The sequence below is a fragment of the Mchenga conophoros genome, linkage group LG16 (assembly GCF_057382185.1).
Source record: "Mchenga conophoros isolate Kocher_MC1m ecotype Shallow Benthic linkage group LG16, M_conophoros_male_GT1.1, whole genome shotgun sequence".
In the NCBI taxonomy this organism is placed as follows: domain Eukaryota; kingdom Metazoa; phylum Chordata; class Actinopteri; order Cichliformes; family Cichlidae; genus Mchenga; species Mchenga conophoros.
Genome location: NC_140541.1, coordinates 5651486 through 5670343, shown reverse-complemented (window position 1 = coordinate 5670343; position 18858 = coordinate 5651486). Strand labels below are relative to the sequence as shown.

At 40.5% G+C, this 18858-nt stretch overlaps 2 protein-coding genes across 3 annotated transcripts in view; one reads left to right on the top strand and one right to left on the bottom strand.

Annotated features, from left to right (window-relative positions):
* LOC146556140 (adenylate cyclase type 5-like) overlaps nucleotides 1–3148 on the top strand; it is a 30747-nt gene extending 27599 nt beyond the window's left edge. For both annotated transcript variants that reach the window (XM_085249729.1, XM_085249728.1), the window contains exon 17: nucleotides 2266–3148. In XM_085249729.1, coding sequence (XP_085105855.1) covers nucleotides 2266–2394 — 129 coding nt within the window. In that variant the 3' untranslated portion in view covers nucleotides 2395–3148. The remainder of the gene's footprint in view (nucleotides 1–2265) is intronic.
* A 4023-nt stretch (nucleotides 3149–7171) lies between these two features.
* On the bottom strand, nucleotides 7172–17912 carry LOC146556139 (vesicle-trafficking protein SEC22a-like). Its single transcript, XM_085249535.1, has 6 exons — nucleotides 17508–17912; nucleotides 14108–14271; nucleotides 13028–13207; nucleotides 10200–10318; nucleotides 9555–9620; nucleotides 7172–9256 (listed from the first exon to the last, which is right to left on the bottom strand). Exons 1-6 carry the CDS (start codon nucleotides 17687–17689, stop codon nucleotides 9056–9058), a joined length of 912 nt encoding a protein of 303 aa, XP_085105661.1. The 5' UTR covers nucleotides 17690–17912; the 3' UTR covers nucleotides 7172–9055.
* Nucleotides 17913–18858: the final 946 nt, after the last annotated feature.

The window sequence follows — 18858 nt, the reverse complement described above, 5'->3', positions numbered from 1 at the left end:
ACACAGATTGAATTCTTTAATTTCATCCGATCTCTTTACAGTCCACCTTTTTGCAGGAAAAAGTGACAAAAGAGAAAATATGAGCTGCTGCTTCCTAATGAACACCAAATGGCTCCAAGCAGCATTTTATTAGTAAAGTTATGAGTTTCATTTTTGTAACTTTCTGTAACTTCTGCAGTTGTTTTTGTTGGAAACTTGTATTAAAACTCTAATAATAGAATATTTCCCAGTGGAGGTAGCCAAACTCATCGAGCCAATGACTATAAATCAGGGGAAAAGGCATAAGGAGTTAATACAAAATGTTATTGACAGAACTATGGCATCAGATGTGTTTATTACCACTAATTCAGGAAGAACAACACAGAGAACTGATTAGACACTCCATTGGTGATTTACAGATCACAAGACGTGTGCATAAACTATATAATTCCCCTCTCGCCCCTGTGGGCGGACTTTATCCTTCAAGCGCGAGTCCTCTACCAGAGGCCTGGGAGCTAGAGGGTCCAGCACAGTATCTTTGCTGCGCTTTTCTGGACAGAGATCTCTGATGTTGTTCCTGGGATCTGCTGGACGCCTAACTTGGGAGTCACTGCACCAAGTGCTCCGATTACCACTGGGACCACTGTTACCCTCACCCTCCACATCTTCTTGAGCCCTTCTCCAGCTTCTTGTGTTCCTTCTTCATGATATTGCTGTCATTCTGTATAGCTACATCTATCACTACAGCCGCCTTTGTCTGCTTGTCCACCACTACTATGTCCGGTTGGTTATCCATCACCAGTATCTGGAAGTCCCACAGGATCTTAGCTCGGTCATTCTCGACCACCCTAGAGGGCGTCTCCCATTTTGACCCTGGGACTTCCAGTCCATACAGATGTTCCTGTATACTTTGTCGATCACTTGGTTATGGCGTTCCATGTATGCCCTGCCTGCTAGCACCTTGCAACCTGCTGCTATGTGCTGGATTGTCTCAGGGGCATTATTACACAGCCTGCACCTGGGGTCTTGCCTGGTGTGGTAGACCCCAGCCTCTATGGATCAGAGTTTGTTCCTATGCTACCATGATTAGAGCCTCCAGAATGAAAGATAGTCCAGCTTTGTCCGGCCACTGGTAGGATTGCTTGATATAAGCCACTTCCTCTATCTGCCGATGGTACATACCGTGCAGGGGGTTGTCCTTCCATGATGTTTTTTCTTCTTGCTCCTCTTCTTTCTCATATTTCTGCTTCCTGAGGTATTCACTAAGCAGTCAGTTGTGGCCATCTCCCTGATGTACTCATGGATGTTTGTTGTGTCATCTAGGACTGCTTCATCAGTGCAGTCACCTTCTTCAGCCAGTAGGCATGAATCATGTTAGAGCCTGGTGCTTCTTACTGGACCTTTTCTTGGATGTCTGTCGCTGCCATGGATCCTGGATCCTGTTCGGGAAGGATGCTGTGGTCTGCTCTTAGAGCCACTAGCCACTGAGCATTGCCGTTATGGGTTGTGTCCTTCTCCCTTGAATGGTTCAGTGGAGTACAACTGGTTTATTCTCCTGCCTTCTAGCTCTCTGGTATACCTCTTCAAGTGGCTGGCCAAGGATGTGAGTCTTTGATTCGCAGTTTCCAAGGCTTCAGGTATCACTGCTGCCATGGTGATCATCAGTTTCAGTGACGGTAGCTACATTTCGCATCTTCTAGATGTACTCCAAGTAGTCTTGGTAATCGGCGGAGGGCCAGCTGCTCTTGCACTCCCAAGGAGCCAGACTTTCTTGCATGTTTCGTAATTTTCCAAGCTTTCTGAAGGTCTTTCAACATTTATCGTTGGACATTGGCTAATTTTTCACTCATTTTCAGATGAGTCCTTGTATCTGACCAGAGAAAGTTTTCTCTGTTGAGTACATAACACTGAGCTATGAATTGTTTAAGCATTAAAAAACAGCTAAGAATCAAGGTAAAATATTATCCTTGGGCACGTTTGATATTGAGACATGGATTGGTCTCCCCAGATTCCTGATCTCAACATTATTGATTATTTCCAATTTTCGTAGCAAAATATAAAGAGTTTAAGACAGCACTGTAGTCAAATTAAACTGGGTTCAACTTGACTGAAAGTTATTCTTTCTAGAAATTATGGTTCCATTAAACTCCATCTTAATCAATGACACAGCATGTTTGACTTTCAAGCTGTCAAATCATTGGTCACTAGGAGTTATTAGCAAAATAATGATAAATCTCAAAAATGCTGACCAGGGAATTAAATATTCCATTCTCCATCTGCCTTCAGGTGACCCCAGAATTGCACCAGGTACTGAGCTCTTATAACTACACACTGGAATACAGAGGAGTGGTCACAGTCAAGGGCAAAGGAGAGATGATGACCTACTTCCTCACCAGTGGACCTTCCAGCAGTTAACCCACACTAAGTGACAGACACATAGGGGGTTACACGCCTTACGACATACAAAGCAGGCTTAGGGTGGACTGAGATTGAACTTTTCTCACAGCACTGAACCCATCTCAAACCTGAGGCCATAAAGGATGAGGAAAATGTTCATCCCAACGCCCAGCCTGTGGGGGAGCCGATGAGTCGGAGAAGCCTCGCTACGAGTCAGCCGATGAGACCAAAGATGTCCAGTCAGAGCATAAAGACAGATTATTGGTCAGCTGTGCGAGTCTGGGTCCTGAAGGAAAAATGGTCAATAAGAAATTTGATTTGCTTCAATCAGCCGTAATTTTCCGATGGGTTTTTGGACACACCTGCGGGAGGACATAAGCTGCATTACCTCTTCTCTTTCGCTCTGCCTTGCTCCTGCTGAAGTATATACAGTATGTACATGTAAAACACAGACAGTTTTATGTGTATGTACAGAATTTCACGTATGGTTTGTAATACCTTTGGTCCATGTTGTGATGCAGGTATGAATCTCTCAAGTATGGACACTAAGCCAGCACTGCAGCACTATCCGTCCTTGTGTCATTATCTAATCACATCGGTAACTAACAGATTCATGGAGGAGATAGTCTTTATTGCTGAAGAGTGTGTCCTACAGGTAACCGGGTTTCCTGAGATTATATGAATTTCCTTTTATAACAGAAAGAAAACGCTGCACAGTGTTTACAGAAAGCTTCCCGCCAGATGTGCAATATCACAACCTCAGTAGTATCAACAGCATAATATATATATATATATATATATATATATATATATATATATATATATATATATATATATATATATATTCATATTCACAAACACATAAAACAAAGAGGATGTCAGTAAAGAGCTTTTTCTAATCTTTAACATTTTCTATTTTAACTTCGAAACACAAACCCTATGAGATATATTAAGATTCTATATTTTGTACATGAATATATATATTATACATATTCAGATATACATACTGTATAATTCATGTTGGGATTTCAGACGTCCTCACTGGTGTTGCCTGATGTTAGCACTGCATCACAGCTGATGTTCCGTTTAGCTTCAGCTCCCCCCAAATAGCCTCTTTTCTTGCCCTTTTCTCACAGCGAAAAGCAAGTCTTAAAACCGAGCAAGGCGGTACATTGAATGACGGACTAGAGGATGGAAATGCATCAGCCTTGGTGCTCAAAAGCCATTTCTTTTTGCACTCCAGTGCTTTCAGCCGTCCACCTTGTTGTGCTCTGCTCCCACAGCTCCCCACTCGCTTGCTCAATCAGATGGTACGACCCAATGAATGTCCGATGATCTCCGATGAGGCCTTTAACATGGACTCTGTACTGACGACGGTGATGATGCTCATCCTGTGGACAGGGACAGATAAGCACATGTGGACATGTGCCCAATTATCTGCTGTTTTCTTTCCTTAACAGAGCAGTTCTCTTCAGTATTACATCTTTATTCAGCGTGTCATCAGACAAACTGACCTGGCTGGCTCATGGACTCAAGTGATTTTTAATGATGATATTACCAAATACTTCACCTGGTTTGGTTTGTTTTGTCACAGGAAAACGTAAATGGACAGAAAAATGTTTTCACCTGAGAATACTGAATCCAGAAAACTTCAGAACCAAGTTTAAAGGATAAGGCTAGAAAACTGTATATAAAAGATGGATGTAGGCATGCATGACGTCACCCATTGGTTTGTGAAGTATTGTTAAGCCTTGAGCTAACAGTTTAGAGGCCACTGGGGGTGGATCTCACTTAGAAACACCGCACGCTCATCTGGTTATCAATCGCAAGGAAGATCATGCTCTGCTTTGTTCTCTTATTTGACTGTCAGTAGTCAATATCGTGCTGTATTTAGACACTTGAAGCTAGCAATCAAGACGAACTAATTAGGAAAACGCTTACAGAGGTCATAGATAACTGGAGCCTAGTAAGTGTCCTTCCAGATTTCTTCTTCCAGTAAAATCAAACTTGTTTTTGTAATCAGAGGAGTCGCCCCCTGCTGGCCATGAAAAGCATGTTTAAGGCACCTAAACTGCATTGGCTTCTATTTTCAGACCTGTGAAGCTATGTCCATATTTTATATAGAGTCATATTATTATAACTGTCAACTGATCTCATGAAAAGAGCAAAATTAACATTTTAAGTAATGCCTGCAATATTCTCTCCACTTGCATCTTGTGAAAACAAACTGAATTTGTGCGTGAAGTTATTTAAAACTTATTTGGTATGCTATGCAGATCAGTATTTACTTCACTACGATGTTGTATGTATTAAGTGGACTCAAAATGAACTGCAGTCTATGGACTTCTATCTGAATAACTAGCCTCAGGTTCTATTTAAATCCTGCATATTAACCTCCTAAGACCCAAACTCTTCCACCGCATGCATTTTTAATTTCTCTTTGATATTTGGACATATTGGGGCCCGATGGATGTAAAAACAAAGAATTACTTTAATTTTTTACATTAATTTTTTTTTTGCCTTATTTTTGTTTTTAAGAAAAATGAGAGCCACATAGGAGGATATTCATTTAAAATTTTGATAGAACAGTGACAGTGTAATGTCCTCGTAAGTGGATATCAGGCCCAAAATTCAGTATTTTGGTCTAAATAACCCAAAATGTGATGTCCACATAGGTGGACGCCAGCTCCTAGGAGGTTAATAAATGTATTAATTTTAAACTGCTGTCAGAAAATAATTAATTTGGACACTTTCCATTAAAAAAATATTAATAAATTGATAGTTGAACTTGAAAAGATTATTTAAACTCACAGAAATGTGTTGTCAAATTCCGGCCAATCAGAGCTCTTCTACCACTCAGTGGGCGGATTTTCAGTTTACGGAAACTATAAATGTTTAAGCGGGAGTCAGATATTGTTGGCAGTCCCAGCAATAGTCCAACTTATTAAAAGATTTAAAAAAATATTGTTTAAAGAGGAGAGAATCAGTTACTTAGGACTAATATTTAATCTTTCAGTATGTATTGAGTAACACATGCAAATGAAACAATTTATTAACAAGTTAGACTTGTTTCACTCTATTAATTTATTTTAATTCAGACTTGACGCGCTCAGTAAGTGCCCATGATGATTATATGGAATAATTGCCTCACTAATCGTTGCTTTTGAACAACATCAGAATTTAGGTGGAAATTTGGTCGTTTCATGGGACTTTGTTGACCCAAAAATATTAGCACTAGCCTTATCCTTTGAATTTCATTCCTTTTTAAAGAGTAAATGGCACTATGATTCTGAGCCTGTGGAATGAAGGGGAAAAACCTGCACTGGTCTTCTCTGGCGTTTTTTTTTTTAAATCTTTGTTAATGTACTGTACTGCTGCAACCATTATCTTCACACACCCCGGCTAATACCTATAGGTGTCATTCCATATGATTCCAATTGGATGCACTGCCATTCTACACCCACGTCACCCCCCTCTTTCTACTGTTCACTGTGCATGAATGTGCCATTAGGGAACACGAGGGGCTTGGAGAGGCACAGACCAGAGATGAGGGGCGTGACTACAAGGTGCCTGAGTGGATCCATCTTTACAAAGTACAGCATTCTCATTCGCTTTTTATTTGACACGAGGTGGCCGTGTCTGTGACACAAATGGCTTCAGAGACAAAACTGTGGATTGTTTTTGTTGCCATGCTAAACATTATGCTGTTTTTTTATAGTAAAATAAACTGCTGAGAGGTTTCACAGGTACCCTGAGATCTGATTCTTGTTCATGTTCTGCTGTGCTGTCAGGTCTCTTATGGATCTAGATTGATGCTGGTGTTTACTTTGTGCAAGCTGTCGTTTTGGCACACAATACCAAAGCTACGGACTTAAATAAGAAACAAAAGTGACCAAATGTATGTGGACACGCTGTAGCTTGGAAAGGTGCATTGTCCAAAATATCACAGGCTGAGGAAGACTTTTTCCTCTTTCAGCAGCACAAAGCCAAAATCTATAAACAAAAGGTTTGTTTAAATGTGTGGAAAGCTCAGGTGTCTCCTCTGTTTTAACTGCACTCTATCCTGGGAGTCATTTTACATGTTCACGTAGCTCACCAACAGATGGCAGGAGCACTGCATGACAGGCTTTACGCATGAGGTCCTTTGTCTTCTTTTTTGTTATTACTGATTATTGTTTATATGACGGAGGACAAGGAGGAAAAATGCTAATCTCCTGATTAACGCTCTGCCCGTTACATTATCCGTCATGGTATTAATATCTGTATTTATAAGTCAAATCAGTGGCTATTATCTCCAACAGGAATCAGTTAAGATCTTGGTCACTCCTGCTGTGCATTTACATAGCAGTGCCAGACTGTAATCAAAACTGAAGCCTCCCAATTTAAACTGAGCACGCTCGGATAAAATAAGAATCGTCGTCGACTGTAATGCAGCAGCTGCAGGAACAACAGTGTTTCCTCTGCTTTTCTCCGGGAATTCAAACCCATGTTAGTGCAAACAAAATCTCCAGACTTAATGAATGTGACCTTTCTGAACAGCCAACCTGTTGGCCTCTAACTATGTGAGCGTTGCTACAATCACATCGTCACCACGCTGACATTCAAGTTCAAATTTGTGCAGGTCAGGCAGCACATATCTGTGAAAATGGGAGCACTTCCTGCTCAGGAGAAGCATCCCTGCTTTTTTGTTTTAAAACAAAAGTGATTTTTGTCTTCACAATTACTGCAACATGTACCAGATATCCCTGAATTTGGTATGAAACTGACAGTGCTATGATAAAAAAAAAAGATATCATTGTAATGGAAATGTTTTTTAATGTTCGGTGTTCCACAGCTTTGCTCATGTTTCAAATTGAGGACCAGATCACATCATGATGTGCACGTGCAACACACACAAAAATGGCCAATATGGAGCTACTAAGACTGGCTTAAAACTAGCGTTCCAACACATTTACCCCATCAAATCAAATCAATGTTTTCCACATTTCATAACTTTAACATTTAACAAGATTTTGTATTCTAATCATAACAGGTCTCTAGTGTCAAATAAATTCAAAGTTTAGATTAGAAAATTCCATTTAAAGACCTGTAAATGATCACATTCATGTTCCACACTTGGATTACTTAAATCTTTGACTTTCAAGTTTCCTATTTTACAGCACACACCCACACAACACGTTTACTGCTGTGGAAAACATTTGAACAATCTAGAAGTTTGTGAATCACATTTCAGTTCCAATCAAGTCTGAGCCGTAGGGTAAAAAAAAAAAAAGGAGCTATTAGGTCATGTAGGTGTGGCACCCGATGCTGGAAAGCAGAGAACATTCAGATGATGAATCACATGAGAATGAAGTGTTACAGCAGTCTCTGGACAGAACAATAGTGCAGATGCCAGATGGACGTGAAAGCAAAGCTGCGTACGCGTCTATGCTCTGATTCATTTTTCACTTCTTCCTGTGAGACAGGGATCATCCAAAATAAATAAAAAATGTAAATTAAAAAAGAAAAACGTCATGACAGCCTCGGCACAACTGAAACTGCTCATGGAGAGAAAAAAGAAAAACACAACTCAATTTTCTCCCCTTCTCGTTTTGTTTGCTGTTAGTTGTTGGGATGATGCAGGAACGCCGGGAAATCACTCCATAAATCCCCGATGACGATAAATATGGCATCTTTGTGTCATAATCGTGTTAAATGTGAACACTGCCAATATCCTTGATACAGGCTAAATGTGAAAGATGAGTTTTTGTTTTTTTCCTTCTTGTTTTTGTTTTTAGAAATGGCAGCCAAGTCTGAACTGAGGGGCTCGGTGGGAGGGGGAAAATAAAAAAAAAAACAGGCCAGAGGCTGTTCAGATGATACAGGCCGCCTCTGGCTTTGACAACGCAGCTATGCATCTATACCGCTGCCAACACAGACCTGTTTATTAACACAGTCACTTGACACTGGCATATGCTTGAGGCTGTGTAGGCGAGGAAGTAGGGTACGAATGCAAACAGCCTGTTTGCGTCGGCTGAAACAGGAGCTACTTTGCGACTAAAAAAAGACACAAGTGTACATAAAAGTGGAGCGATCACCAAGCAAAATTCATAAAATCTGGAGAATTCTTCGTCAGAGAAATCAATCGGTAAATAAATACGCAGAATGGTCTAAACGATGACAAACACTTACGAAATAAGATACGAGGACACACACGTGCAGAAGGCAGCGTTGCATAGTTTTAAACCATGACTGAAACCAGTCGTGCACCTGATGGAGAACCAGTGGGTTTACATAGAAGATGAAAAATAACTGAACAAGTAACTGAAGTTCATGTGATTGTTTAGCCGATGCATTTGGCAGCGAGTGGCGTCGCTTTCAATACTTGGTGCTTGCAGAGGGAGCAAAACTGCATCCGTCCTGCAGGTGGGATGGATGCACTGAAAGGAAGTCGAAAATTGTTATCGGGCAGTGGCTTCCCAGTAAGGTCCATAAATGATTCAAGCTGCAGCAGAGTCCAAACTGAGATCTGTTCACAGCTGCTGGGGTTTATTGAACAGGGCTACCGCGCTGCTGCGAGATCGCTTTTGGCTTTTCTCACTGAATCGAGATGCTTGGTTTTTTGTTTTTTGTCTCTATTTTGTTTCCAGTATTTTCAGACTACAGGTCCATTTATCCTTTGAGTTTCAGATCTTTTTTGTCAGACATTGTAGTCCGGTGCTTTGCCGAGCGGTTGCCTCAGTCTGATCTGCAGGGTCATGAAGGCGCCCACCGCCACGTGAAAGAGGATCTGCCAGATGTTCCTCAATTCGTACAAATACATGTTGGAAAGACAGATGAGTGCAAAGGCCAGGAAGGACTTGCTGTTCCTCCAGACTGAGAAGTAGGCAAACAGGTAGCACTGAAAAGAGAAAGACAGAGAGCGTGAACGATGCGCAGACCACATGACCGGCGGGGATGTTTTTCATAAGAAATCCCATTTGATGTCTCTGTGCCCATCACTGTGTCTACCAGTCTGCGGTGATCCATTTAGTATCAGGAGCTGCACAAAAAAAGCTGAGCAAAATCTTTTAGAGAAGGTACTGGACCGAAAGGCACTGAGCTTTTGCTAATGTGTAGCTGACAAGCTGCTGAGCTATAAAGTGCAGGGCTGTTAGTCAGCCAGTGATGGGCTCCCCTTACCGCAGACTATCACTTACCTGATACAGACAGGCCGCTGTGCCGAGGAAGAAGGCAATCACGTAATTAAAGTCTTCATCATCATTCTGCAGACACAGAGAAAATGCTTGGGTTTTTTTGTTGTTTTTTGAAGCGCTAGTCATTTATGTAGGGACAAAAAAAGAAACCAATATGACAAGAACATGTTGAGGTATCTTTATTCATGCATTTCATGTACTGTGATCTAATCTAGTTCATAGAGTGTGATGTGACAGGTGCTCTATCAAGGGACACAATGGCAGGCATGTGGTAGTGACGTGAGCCCAGACAGACCATAATCAGTCATAAGTTTATGTTAGTCAGGAGATATTAGTGGCTCATGACGTCAAAGTTGAGGCAGGCAGATAATTAGTAAACTGGGATGATGTTTACAGTGAAGTCTTTGCCATCATTTTCTCTTTAGAATAAATCCCACCACCTTTAAAGTCTGCGTTTCCTGACTACCTGATTGCTTTTCTGTGACGGACCTACATTCCCAGCCCTCGGGAATTCATTCGTCCTCTTAAGTTTCTTGCTACAAATAAAACTGACAGCTAAAAGTATCAAACTAGAACCAGCCTTGCATTGAGCATTCATTTCCCTTTAAGAGAAACTGAATCTGAGAGTCGTTTCTAGAATGCCCTCACCTGCAGTATGCTCTCTATAGCGTGGACCCCTCGCAGCAGGTTCAGCCCCCCACAGAGGATGCTCAGCACACAGGATACGATTCCCGGGAGAGTCACCGGCTCCAGCATCTGCGTGGGAGCTGTAAGAGAACAAGGACGCAGGTCTCGGATAAATCTGCTTTCCGAAGAACAACAAAGCAACTAGATTTGACAAAATTTCATTTATATATATATATACACACATATAAAAGCTATTATGTGCAGGACAAAGGGAATAAATCCCTGAATGGCAAAGATAAGCCAAGAATGTGCTGTTCTCAAATCTCACTTTCAAAACATTCTTGTAGAGTAAAAGAATTAATGTGTCACTATTATCAGATTAGCATACTTCATCCCTCAGGATAAAATTATTTATGTTCTCAGAAAAACAAGACACTGGGAAGGTCCGCGGAGAGTGAGCAGAGCGTGGAGAGCTGCTCTCTCGGATGTCAGGGGGAAACACAACAGCTACAAGTGACCCGAGGTGGCATCGCTTAGCTTGGGGCAACTGAGGTGTGACAGTGGGGAAAAGGGGTTGTTTTTGTGGACGATGTAAAGAGCACGGGGTCTGAGCTACGACGAAGCAACAGCGGAATGGATTCATTTTGAAAATGACTATCTCATCACACAGTCTCTCTCTGCCCTTTATAATCCACCAGAAAGTAACCATTTCAAATTTAAGCAGCTGCGGATGTTTTGTTTTTTTCTTTCAATAAATATTTCAATATTTAGGGCTTAAATGAGACTTTGTAATTAAGAAATGTCTTTGTTAATCCACTGAAGATACAGGAAAATACGGCGATGAGGAATCATTTTGGTTCTGAACTGCATATTAATACATTTTAATAAAAGCAAAAGAGGCGTGAACAAACAGCTCAAAAAGCAAAAGGGACTAGGATCCTGTGGAGAGGCCCTGGGTCCAGGGAAATGTGTTTATCACAGAAAAACGTGCGTCCATGGCAGGTAGAGCTGGGCGATAGAACGATAACGATATGTATCGCGATATAACTTTTACTCGATAGAGAAATTAAGCTATCGCGATAGACCTCGCCGCTCTTGTCCTCTTAAAAAAAAAAAAAAAAAAAAGGTCAGCCAATCCAAATTAGGTAGCGCAGAGCCGAACCAATCACAGCCGCAGCGTCACGTCGCGTGACTTGTTACGTACAGCACAAGTGCCAAGCCGCACGTGTGTTTGTTTGGGAAGCAGCCAGCGCGTAATGGAGGAAATGAGTGTGCCGACTAGAAAAATCAACCGAGCGTGACCGAAGAGAAAACAGATGATGGTTCCAACGCCGGAGAGATTGTCGAACGGAAGAGCCATAGAAGTTCCGTAGTGTGAAGGTATTTCGGCTATTTCAAGTCTGACAAAAAACAGAGTAGCGTGCACTGTAAATTGTGCCGAAAGCAAGTCTGGAAATACAGTAAACTGGTGCATGCGTCACACTGTGCGCCACGTTATTGTTTCGGTGAAATGAATTTCTACAATACTGTTACTGTTAATTCTACTCTCTGCAGTGTTTAAATGCTTACATATACACACAGTTACTGTCCCTCCACACATATGACTCGGTTCTGCTTCTATGCCCCAGCTTTGTTTACTTTTTCCCACCGAGGCTTCTAGACTTCTGATTGGCCAACATTTCTGCACGGTTAGGAATCTAGCGCCACCTGCTGCTTTGGCATGTTCATAGCAGCGTTTTCCTTCATTTCTGCCTTTATGTGTGGACGGGATTATTTTTTAAAACGAAAACGGAAAATCTCCGTTTTCAAAAATACCCGTGTACGTGTGGACGTAGCCTCAGTCTCTGACTGGAAGCGCTAATTCGTCATTCGGCTTTTGTCAGACTAAAGTAACTGTTAAAACTGTTTGAAAAGCTCAGCTATACAACAAGGAGAGATTGAGAATTTCCTTTTAGTTCTCAGTTTATTTGATATTGACAAAAGTTAGTCAGTTTTGTCTGTTCTTCTGTAAAACAAACTAAGATTTATTTTTAGAATTAATATTTTGTTTCTAAGTGGAATTGACAATTTAGTCTGTTTCGTTTGTTCTATTTTGAAACTTAAACGCTTTAGCGGCTGCCTTTTGTGTAGTTTGCAATATTTGCCTTTATTTATCTGAAAAAGTCTCATGTTCCTTAAGTACATCTACCCTGTTGAACTTATTATGGGAAATAAATATTTAAATAAAAACAAGCTGCTGATTATTTCACATTTTACTTGTGAGCAACGGCACATTTAAATCTTACAAATATAGTTATTTGGCTTATATTGTGATAGATATCGTTATCGCCTGAAATGAAAAAAAAATATCGTGATATGAAAAAATCTCATTTCGCCCAGCTCTAATGGCAGGGGTATAAAACTTGCTCTGAACTCTGGGGTTAATATTTCTGATTTGTCCAAAAAACCTCGATAAAGGATAAAAAAAACAGATGCTTCCTGAGGCATTTTGTTTAGGTTGAAATGAGCAAGCAAAACAGAGCAACGCATATCAACTTGAAGTCTTCATCAGAGTCTGCTTTGAAAGTCTTTAAAGCCATGTAGCACTTCCTGTTTTCCTTTTCCAGGAACATTTTGAGGGAAAAGCAACTATGTACATCATGTCACAGTCTTGTGGTCAATACCATCAATGTTAAGAATGAAAAATTAATACAAATAATAAGATTAAATATCTAAATTTAATGTACATGCACACCCTGTATATATATTTATGCACATGAATAAATGCATCTTTAAATGCTGTACGTATATAAATTCATTACAAGCCTCTCTCATACTTTGCACGCATACGTGTGCAGCTTATGTCCTACCTATGCCCTTGTACTTTGAAGGTGCGTGCACTGAGAATCCATTGATAGCCCGCAGGTCCTCAGGGGAGAGCTGGTAGGGCGGTCGCAGCTTGATCTCTGTCTGCATGTCAGCCAGGTTGATCTTGGTGGACAGGGAACGAGGGTTATTGTAGCGCTGTTTGGTCTTCTGGATGAAGGTGTCTGAGGGATAACAGTCAGCACAACAAAGAGCTGATTAATAATACAAAGAGCAAAGCCGGGCAGAACCAAATGCACCCTTTGTGTGACACAGCAAGATGCTGTTAATGTGGAAGTGGAAAATGATTTCTGAATAAACAAAAACATTTTCGATCAACAATAGACAGAAACACTGCATATCACATATTACATAACAAAAATGCTATTTCATACGCTGGGCCAGTGTCTCAGTTTTACTGTCCACAAAAACAATGTTTTATATGTAAACCTAATTTAGTCTATTAATTATATTTAAAATTGTTTATTCATGTCTTTATGTTTATTTACATCTGTAAAATACTGTTACCAAAGCTCTGAAGTAAATCTAGTTGAGTAGGCTCCATGCTGCCCTGTAGACTCACCCCTGCGTCCTGCAGGTATGGCTGTGACAGAAAGTAGGACAGCTGCTGGCAGCCTGCAGCGCAGTGGCCAAATTTAAAGATCATAACAAACTGAGCTGACAGTTTATGTGAATACAGACAGCTTTTCTTAAAACTGCTATTTTGTCTCTGTGCAACTCAAACATCGGTGGATAAGATCATACTTAAGTTTGTTCTCCCCGCGGTGGGGGGGAGGGTGGGGGGGACTATGTAATCAGTTTTGTTTGTTTGTCTATTTGTTAGTTGTCTCGCATCCAAGTTTTTTAAATGATCATTTTCAAATTTTGTTTGATGGTTGACACCAATAACAGCTCGAGCTCATTTCATTTTGGTGAGATTGGTTTTCGTTGTTGTAATTGGGAGTAATATGTGAGGCCCGATCTGATAGGTACCATCAGACATGGCACCCGTTTTAATTTGAAAAGCTGACATCATATTTCCCACATGGTCGTTTCGGCTGAAACACACAGTTCCACGGACTCACCAAATTCGATGAAGGAGTAGGGCCGCATGGCACTCTCGATCCGTTTGGTGTCATAGGTGACAATAAACTCCTTCTGTAGCTCATCCAGGAAGCAGAAGGCCAAAACATTGGGATAACTTGCAGTGCATACCATCAGGTATCCAACGCCCAGCGAGCTCGTAAAACTGAAACACACAAACACAAATATTATTGCTCTAATGCAGCGCGCCACTCTTCCTCTCGACAGAAACCCTGGGAATCTGTAATTAGGACACAAAGCTATATCCAGGGACACAAAGGCATTTCTGACTTCTGCAGGTTGCAGCTCTAAACACAGAGCAAACACAATTTAAGCGCATCTCTGCTTCAACGCCACACTTTCACAGTTAATTTAACACAATGGCTCGCATCCAAATCCACCTCTGCAGAAACAACTATGTGCTGGCCTTGCAGTGTTAATTGATACACTAAGTGCAAATTAAATTCCCCAAACACAAAGACGTTCACATTACCAGAATAGCTCGGAGCGCATCTGAATGGATATGAAACCTGAATGTCAATAAAGAGTTGAGACTAATATGATGATTATCATGGAAAGAAAAACTCGCGGTGTTGACGATATCTGAGGAATGAGAGTCAATCTGATCTGAGTAGCCACATACATACGCATCAGAAATTGAAGCAAATGACTCACGTTTAAGGGTGGGATGGAGGCGGGCCCCTTACCCACAATTTGAATTGATGGATTCATTTTTATTGTGCCCTTTAGTTTCACAAGCTGCTGGTGCATATATAATAAACACTGAATTGAACCTGTTGCAATGTGCTTTACAATAAACCCCTGGACAAATACGTTTACCAATATCTGTCTCGGAGCTGCCTGACTGTGCCTATAAAACCTCACCGAATATTAGAAAATAAATCATAACTCCACTGTGGGTAACAGCTAAAATAAAACTGGATTAAATCCCACGATATAACTGATGATTCATAACTGTGACTTACAGTGCGAGTATGTTCAAATATTACAGAAGTAAACTAGTCCCTAAATTGCTTCCAGTGATGTGCATTCTCTAAATCACTGTGTAAAACTTGGGGCATTAAGCAAGCGAGCCGATGTTCTAAAACCTCCTGGATTAAATCTGCTGAAAAAGGAATTTCATCTAGCTTTCACAATAGGGCTGAACGATATATCGCATTTGCGATAATATCGCGACATGATCAAGTGCAATTTTCTAACCGCAAAGGCTGCGATTATACTCTGGACATGTCCAAATTCATGGGCTGCATCCTCCTGAGGCCGCATTTGTAGACCGATTACGTCACAGCGACGCGCCGAAGGCTGTCCAAATTACTACCATATCCCAGAATTCATAAGCGCGGCCCAGCCAAACTCCAGTTTACAACAATGGCGGCCGCTACTAAGTTTTAAAATTACTCATACTAATCTTTCTGGGTCACAAAATAAACTTTTAAAATATTTTCAGGCGAGAAAGTAGTTGTGTAAACATCAAATATCTGCTCGGTTTATCAAGATATCCCATATTTGCAAAAGTGCTTCGACGTTTTCAGAGGCGTCTGCTACCCACCAGCTCGACAGCTAGCCGGGACCTCGAGGGTTACTGGTGCGGCCGAGAACGGCACAACTCCCGGCACATCATTTTCAGATCACCGCGGAGTTTCGCTGCTCGGGTTAAACGTAATATATAAGTCACTTAGACAACCTAAAAATGTTATTGTTGGGCTTTTTTCAGTGTTTTGTTTGTTCGTGAGTAAATCGGTTTGGCTGAGATTAAAGTTATTAGATTAGATAAAATAAAACTTTATTAATCCCCCGGGTGGGTTCCTCCTTGGTTTTCACACAGCTGACTAAACGTCAAACAGAAAACTTATTAAACAGAAGTATGAGACAGTCGAGAATTTACACCAGTGTCTGGTTATATTTTAGATAGCAAGAAGCAGACGGCCGAGTTTATTAAACTCCACCGAGACAGCGGTGACGCTAATCAGAAGGCTAGACCGTCCAATTTCACGCCTTTAAATTTTAAAGGCCTGTTTGTGTGTGTGTTTATACAATTGCTATTATGTTTGCACTTTATGTGTAATGTTACTGACTGCAGAGATCAGTAAGATGTGTGTATTTTTTATTTATTAGTTTTATTTATTTAATATTATTTTTTAATTGAATGACAGTCTAGTAGTTCACAGATGTCGAAAAACTGAGTGTGGTAAAGCCACTGATTTTTTTTATGTATATTTCTGCAATCTGCACATTGTACTGACTTTCATTTTAATGTTTACACCAGGGTTCCTTGTCAGCACTTTATGCTCAGATGTTTGTAAGCTAAAAATAAACTATTGTGTATGTTCAAATATACTGTTGTGATTGAAGAAGTTAAATAAAAATGTCAGTCATCAATTCATGCATCACCTCATGTCATCATAACAGAGGTCTGTCTTCCAGGAAAGAACAGTTTAAAATTAATGTAATATAGTATTGGCCATACTATATGATGTATTGCTTGTCTTTGTTTAATAATACAGAAGACAAAGACCTTAAAAAATAATCGCATATCGCATCGCAATCGCAATATTGGGGCAAAAAATCGCAATTAGATTATTTTCCATAATCGTTCAGCCCTATTTCACAACACACAAATATTACAGACATGACAAGGGCCACTGAAGAACCGGGAATATCACAGGACAGATTAACCGGTGACTTTAAACGCCGCCTCTTTCATTTTGAACTTCAGCAGCCTTTAGACGTCCGCACTCCTCAGAAGCTTCGAGCTCTCGCTGATTAAAGAGACGTATCAAAAGGAGACTCTGTGGTTGTTGAAAGGTATAGCCGGCCCATTGATGGTTGGCGGTGAGGTTCTCTAAGGTCATGTCCTCTGTCGTAATAAGACTAATTAGCTTTTAACAAACAATGCTTGAGAGTTTCAAAGCCATTCCCTAAGCACAAGCAGAGCTTTCAGGAACCGTCTGACACCTCAAATGAAGCCCGAGCTGTCAAATCGCTCAAATTTAAACGCTTTTTCTGTATTTTCTTTAACCACATGTGTGTTAGAGGGGTCAGAAAGAAAGCAGTAAAACTGTCAACAGCAGGCTATTTCACCACCCATGGGTCATTAAAAATGCATTGTCTAGATTTTGGTTTTATACCGGGAATTGAAGATACACTGAGTGAATGCAGATGCTTAAAAATGCGCGAATATTTCGGCCCTTGTCCAAAAGAGGTTTTAGTCAAAATCGAAGGAAAAACTAACCCTACACCTTTAAACTGATATTATCTTACTCAAGCCAAACAGACCTTTTTTACACCAAAACGGCCCATTTGAAACATGTTAATACCAAAAGTTATTTAACATTTAACAGAGCAGAATAACTGGATCTTTTGCTAAGAGTAAAGACCTACTTGATGTTGTATGGTCCAGTCCTAAGTGTGCAGCGGTCAGGAAACTGGCCGAGTTTCTTGGAGAGACCTTTGAGGAGCCTCTTTGTTTCCTGAAGCTCTTTGTCCTGCTCATAATCAGTGGATGCTGAGAGAGGCAGGCCGTCCCCGACTCGGACCACAGAGGCAAACAACACCATCGACATCTTACAGCTCTGGCAGTCTCGCTGAAGGCCTGCAAACGAGGGAGATGGCACAGATCTGTGAGTGCAGCAAGGAAATGTTCTGCTTTTTCATCATTGAACTTGGGATTTTGATGTGTTGACAAAGCTTTATAGATTTCATGACAATTTAGACTAAATGACTAATACTTCAGTAAAAGAAACAATGAAAATTATATTAAGTTGCAACTCAGTCTTTGGTCACAGCATTGCTTTCCATTTATCACTCTACAAAGGGCAGAAAAAAATCAGTTCCTTATTAAATTCTCAAATATCAGGTTTTTGTAAATGTACAATGTTTTGGGAGGTTTAATAACAAACTGAGATGAACACACCGAGCACTCAGACACTGACTGTTTTCCTCTCAGGATAATATAGATTACTGTGGTGACCTCTAACCTCACTTGACTGCTTAATGGATAATGTCTGCACACTCATCTATCTGAACATGAAATATTTAACAGTTTGTTTTAGTATTCAAGCTACAACAGTGCAATTAGTTATTTATATAGATATATATATATATTTTTAAACTAACTAATTTTTTTAGCATTCAAAATCTCCGATCACTGGTATCTACTGAGAAGCTGAGAATGTGCGTTAGCGGGACACTTTCCACGTTTGTCCTCCTGCATGCGATTTGAATTCCGGTCAATTTCCTTCCTCCTTGACTGACAAGTCCACAGGATCCGTGACGTGAGCAGAATCAGCGAAGTGTCAGGTACCACAACTAAGAACTACCTTCAAAACCAGACCAAGGTCGGATGAGAAGACAAACAAAACGGGGAATATCTTCTATATGCTTTTATCACAGCACTTAGAAACAATATCAACGCCAAGTGTCGTCCGTGGAGATATACTATATAATAAATATTTTAAAGCAGCCATCTACTTGTGAGTAATACAAAAGCAGCATAGAGTGAGAGTGTGAGTACTTCCAGGGGGGGGGATGCCAAAAAATGTAAAATTACAACACACGGAAGATTATAAACAGACATTTTTTCTAAATTAAAGCAGCGCCTCAAAAAGGAAATGTTTATTCGTTTGCAGTCCGTTTGTTACCAAATTCAATCACTACCAAACATGACTTGCTAAAAGCATAAAGCAAGTTTCATTACGTGTTAAGTTACTTAGTAAAAATCTCATTTTGAGTG

Bases quoted from the DNA above. Each gene is read 5' to 3' on its own strand.
- LOC146556139 (XM_085249535.1), bottom strand. From the start codon at position 17,689: ATGTCGATGGTGTTGTTTGCCTCTGTGGTCCGAGTCGGGGACGGCCTG. The intron at 9,621-10,199 runs GTGAGGGCATTC...CTGTGTCTGCAG, and splicing joins CTATAGAGAGCATACTGCAG to AATGATGATGAAGACTTTAA. The intron at 9,257-9,554 runs GTAAGTGATAGT...TTCTCTTTTCAG, and splicing joins CAGCGGCCTGTCTGTATCAG to TGCTACCTGTTTGCCTACTT.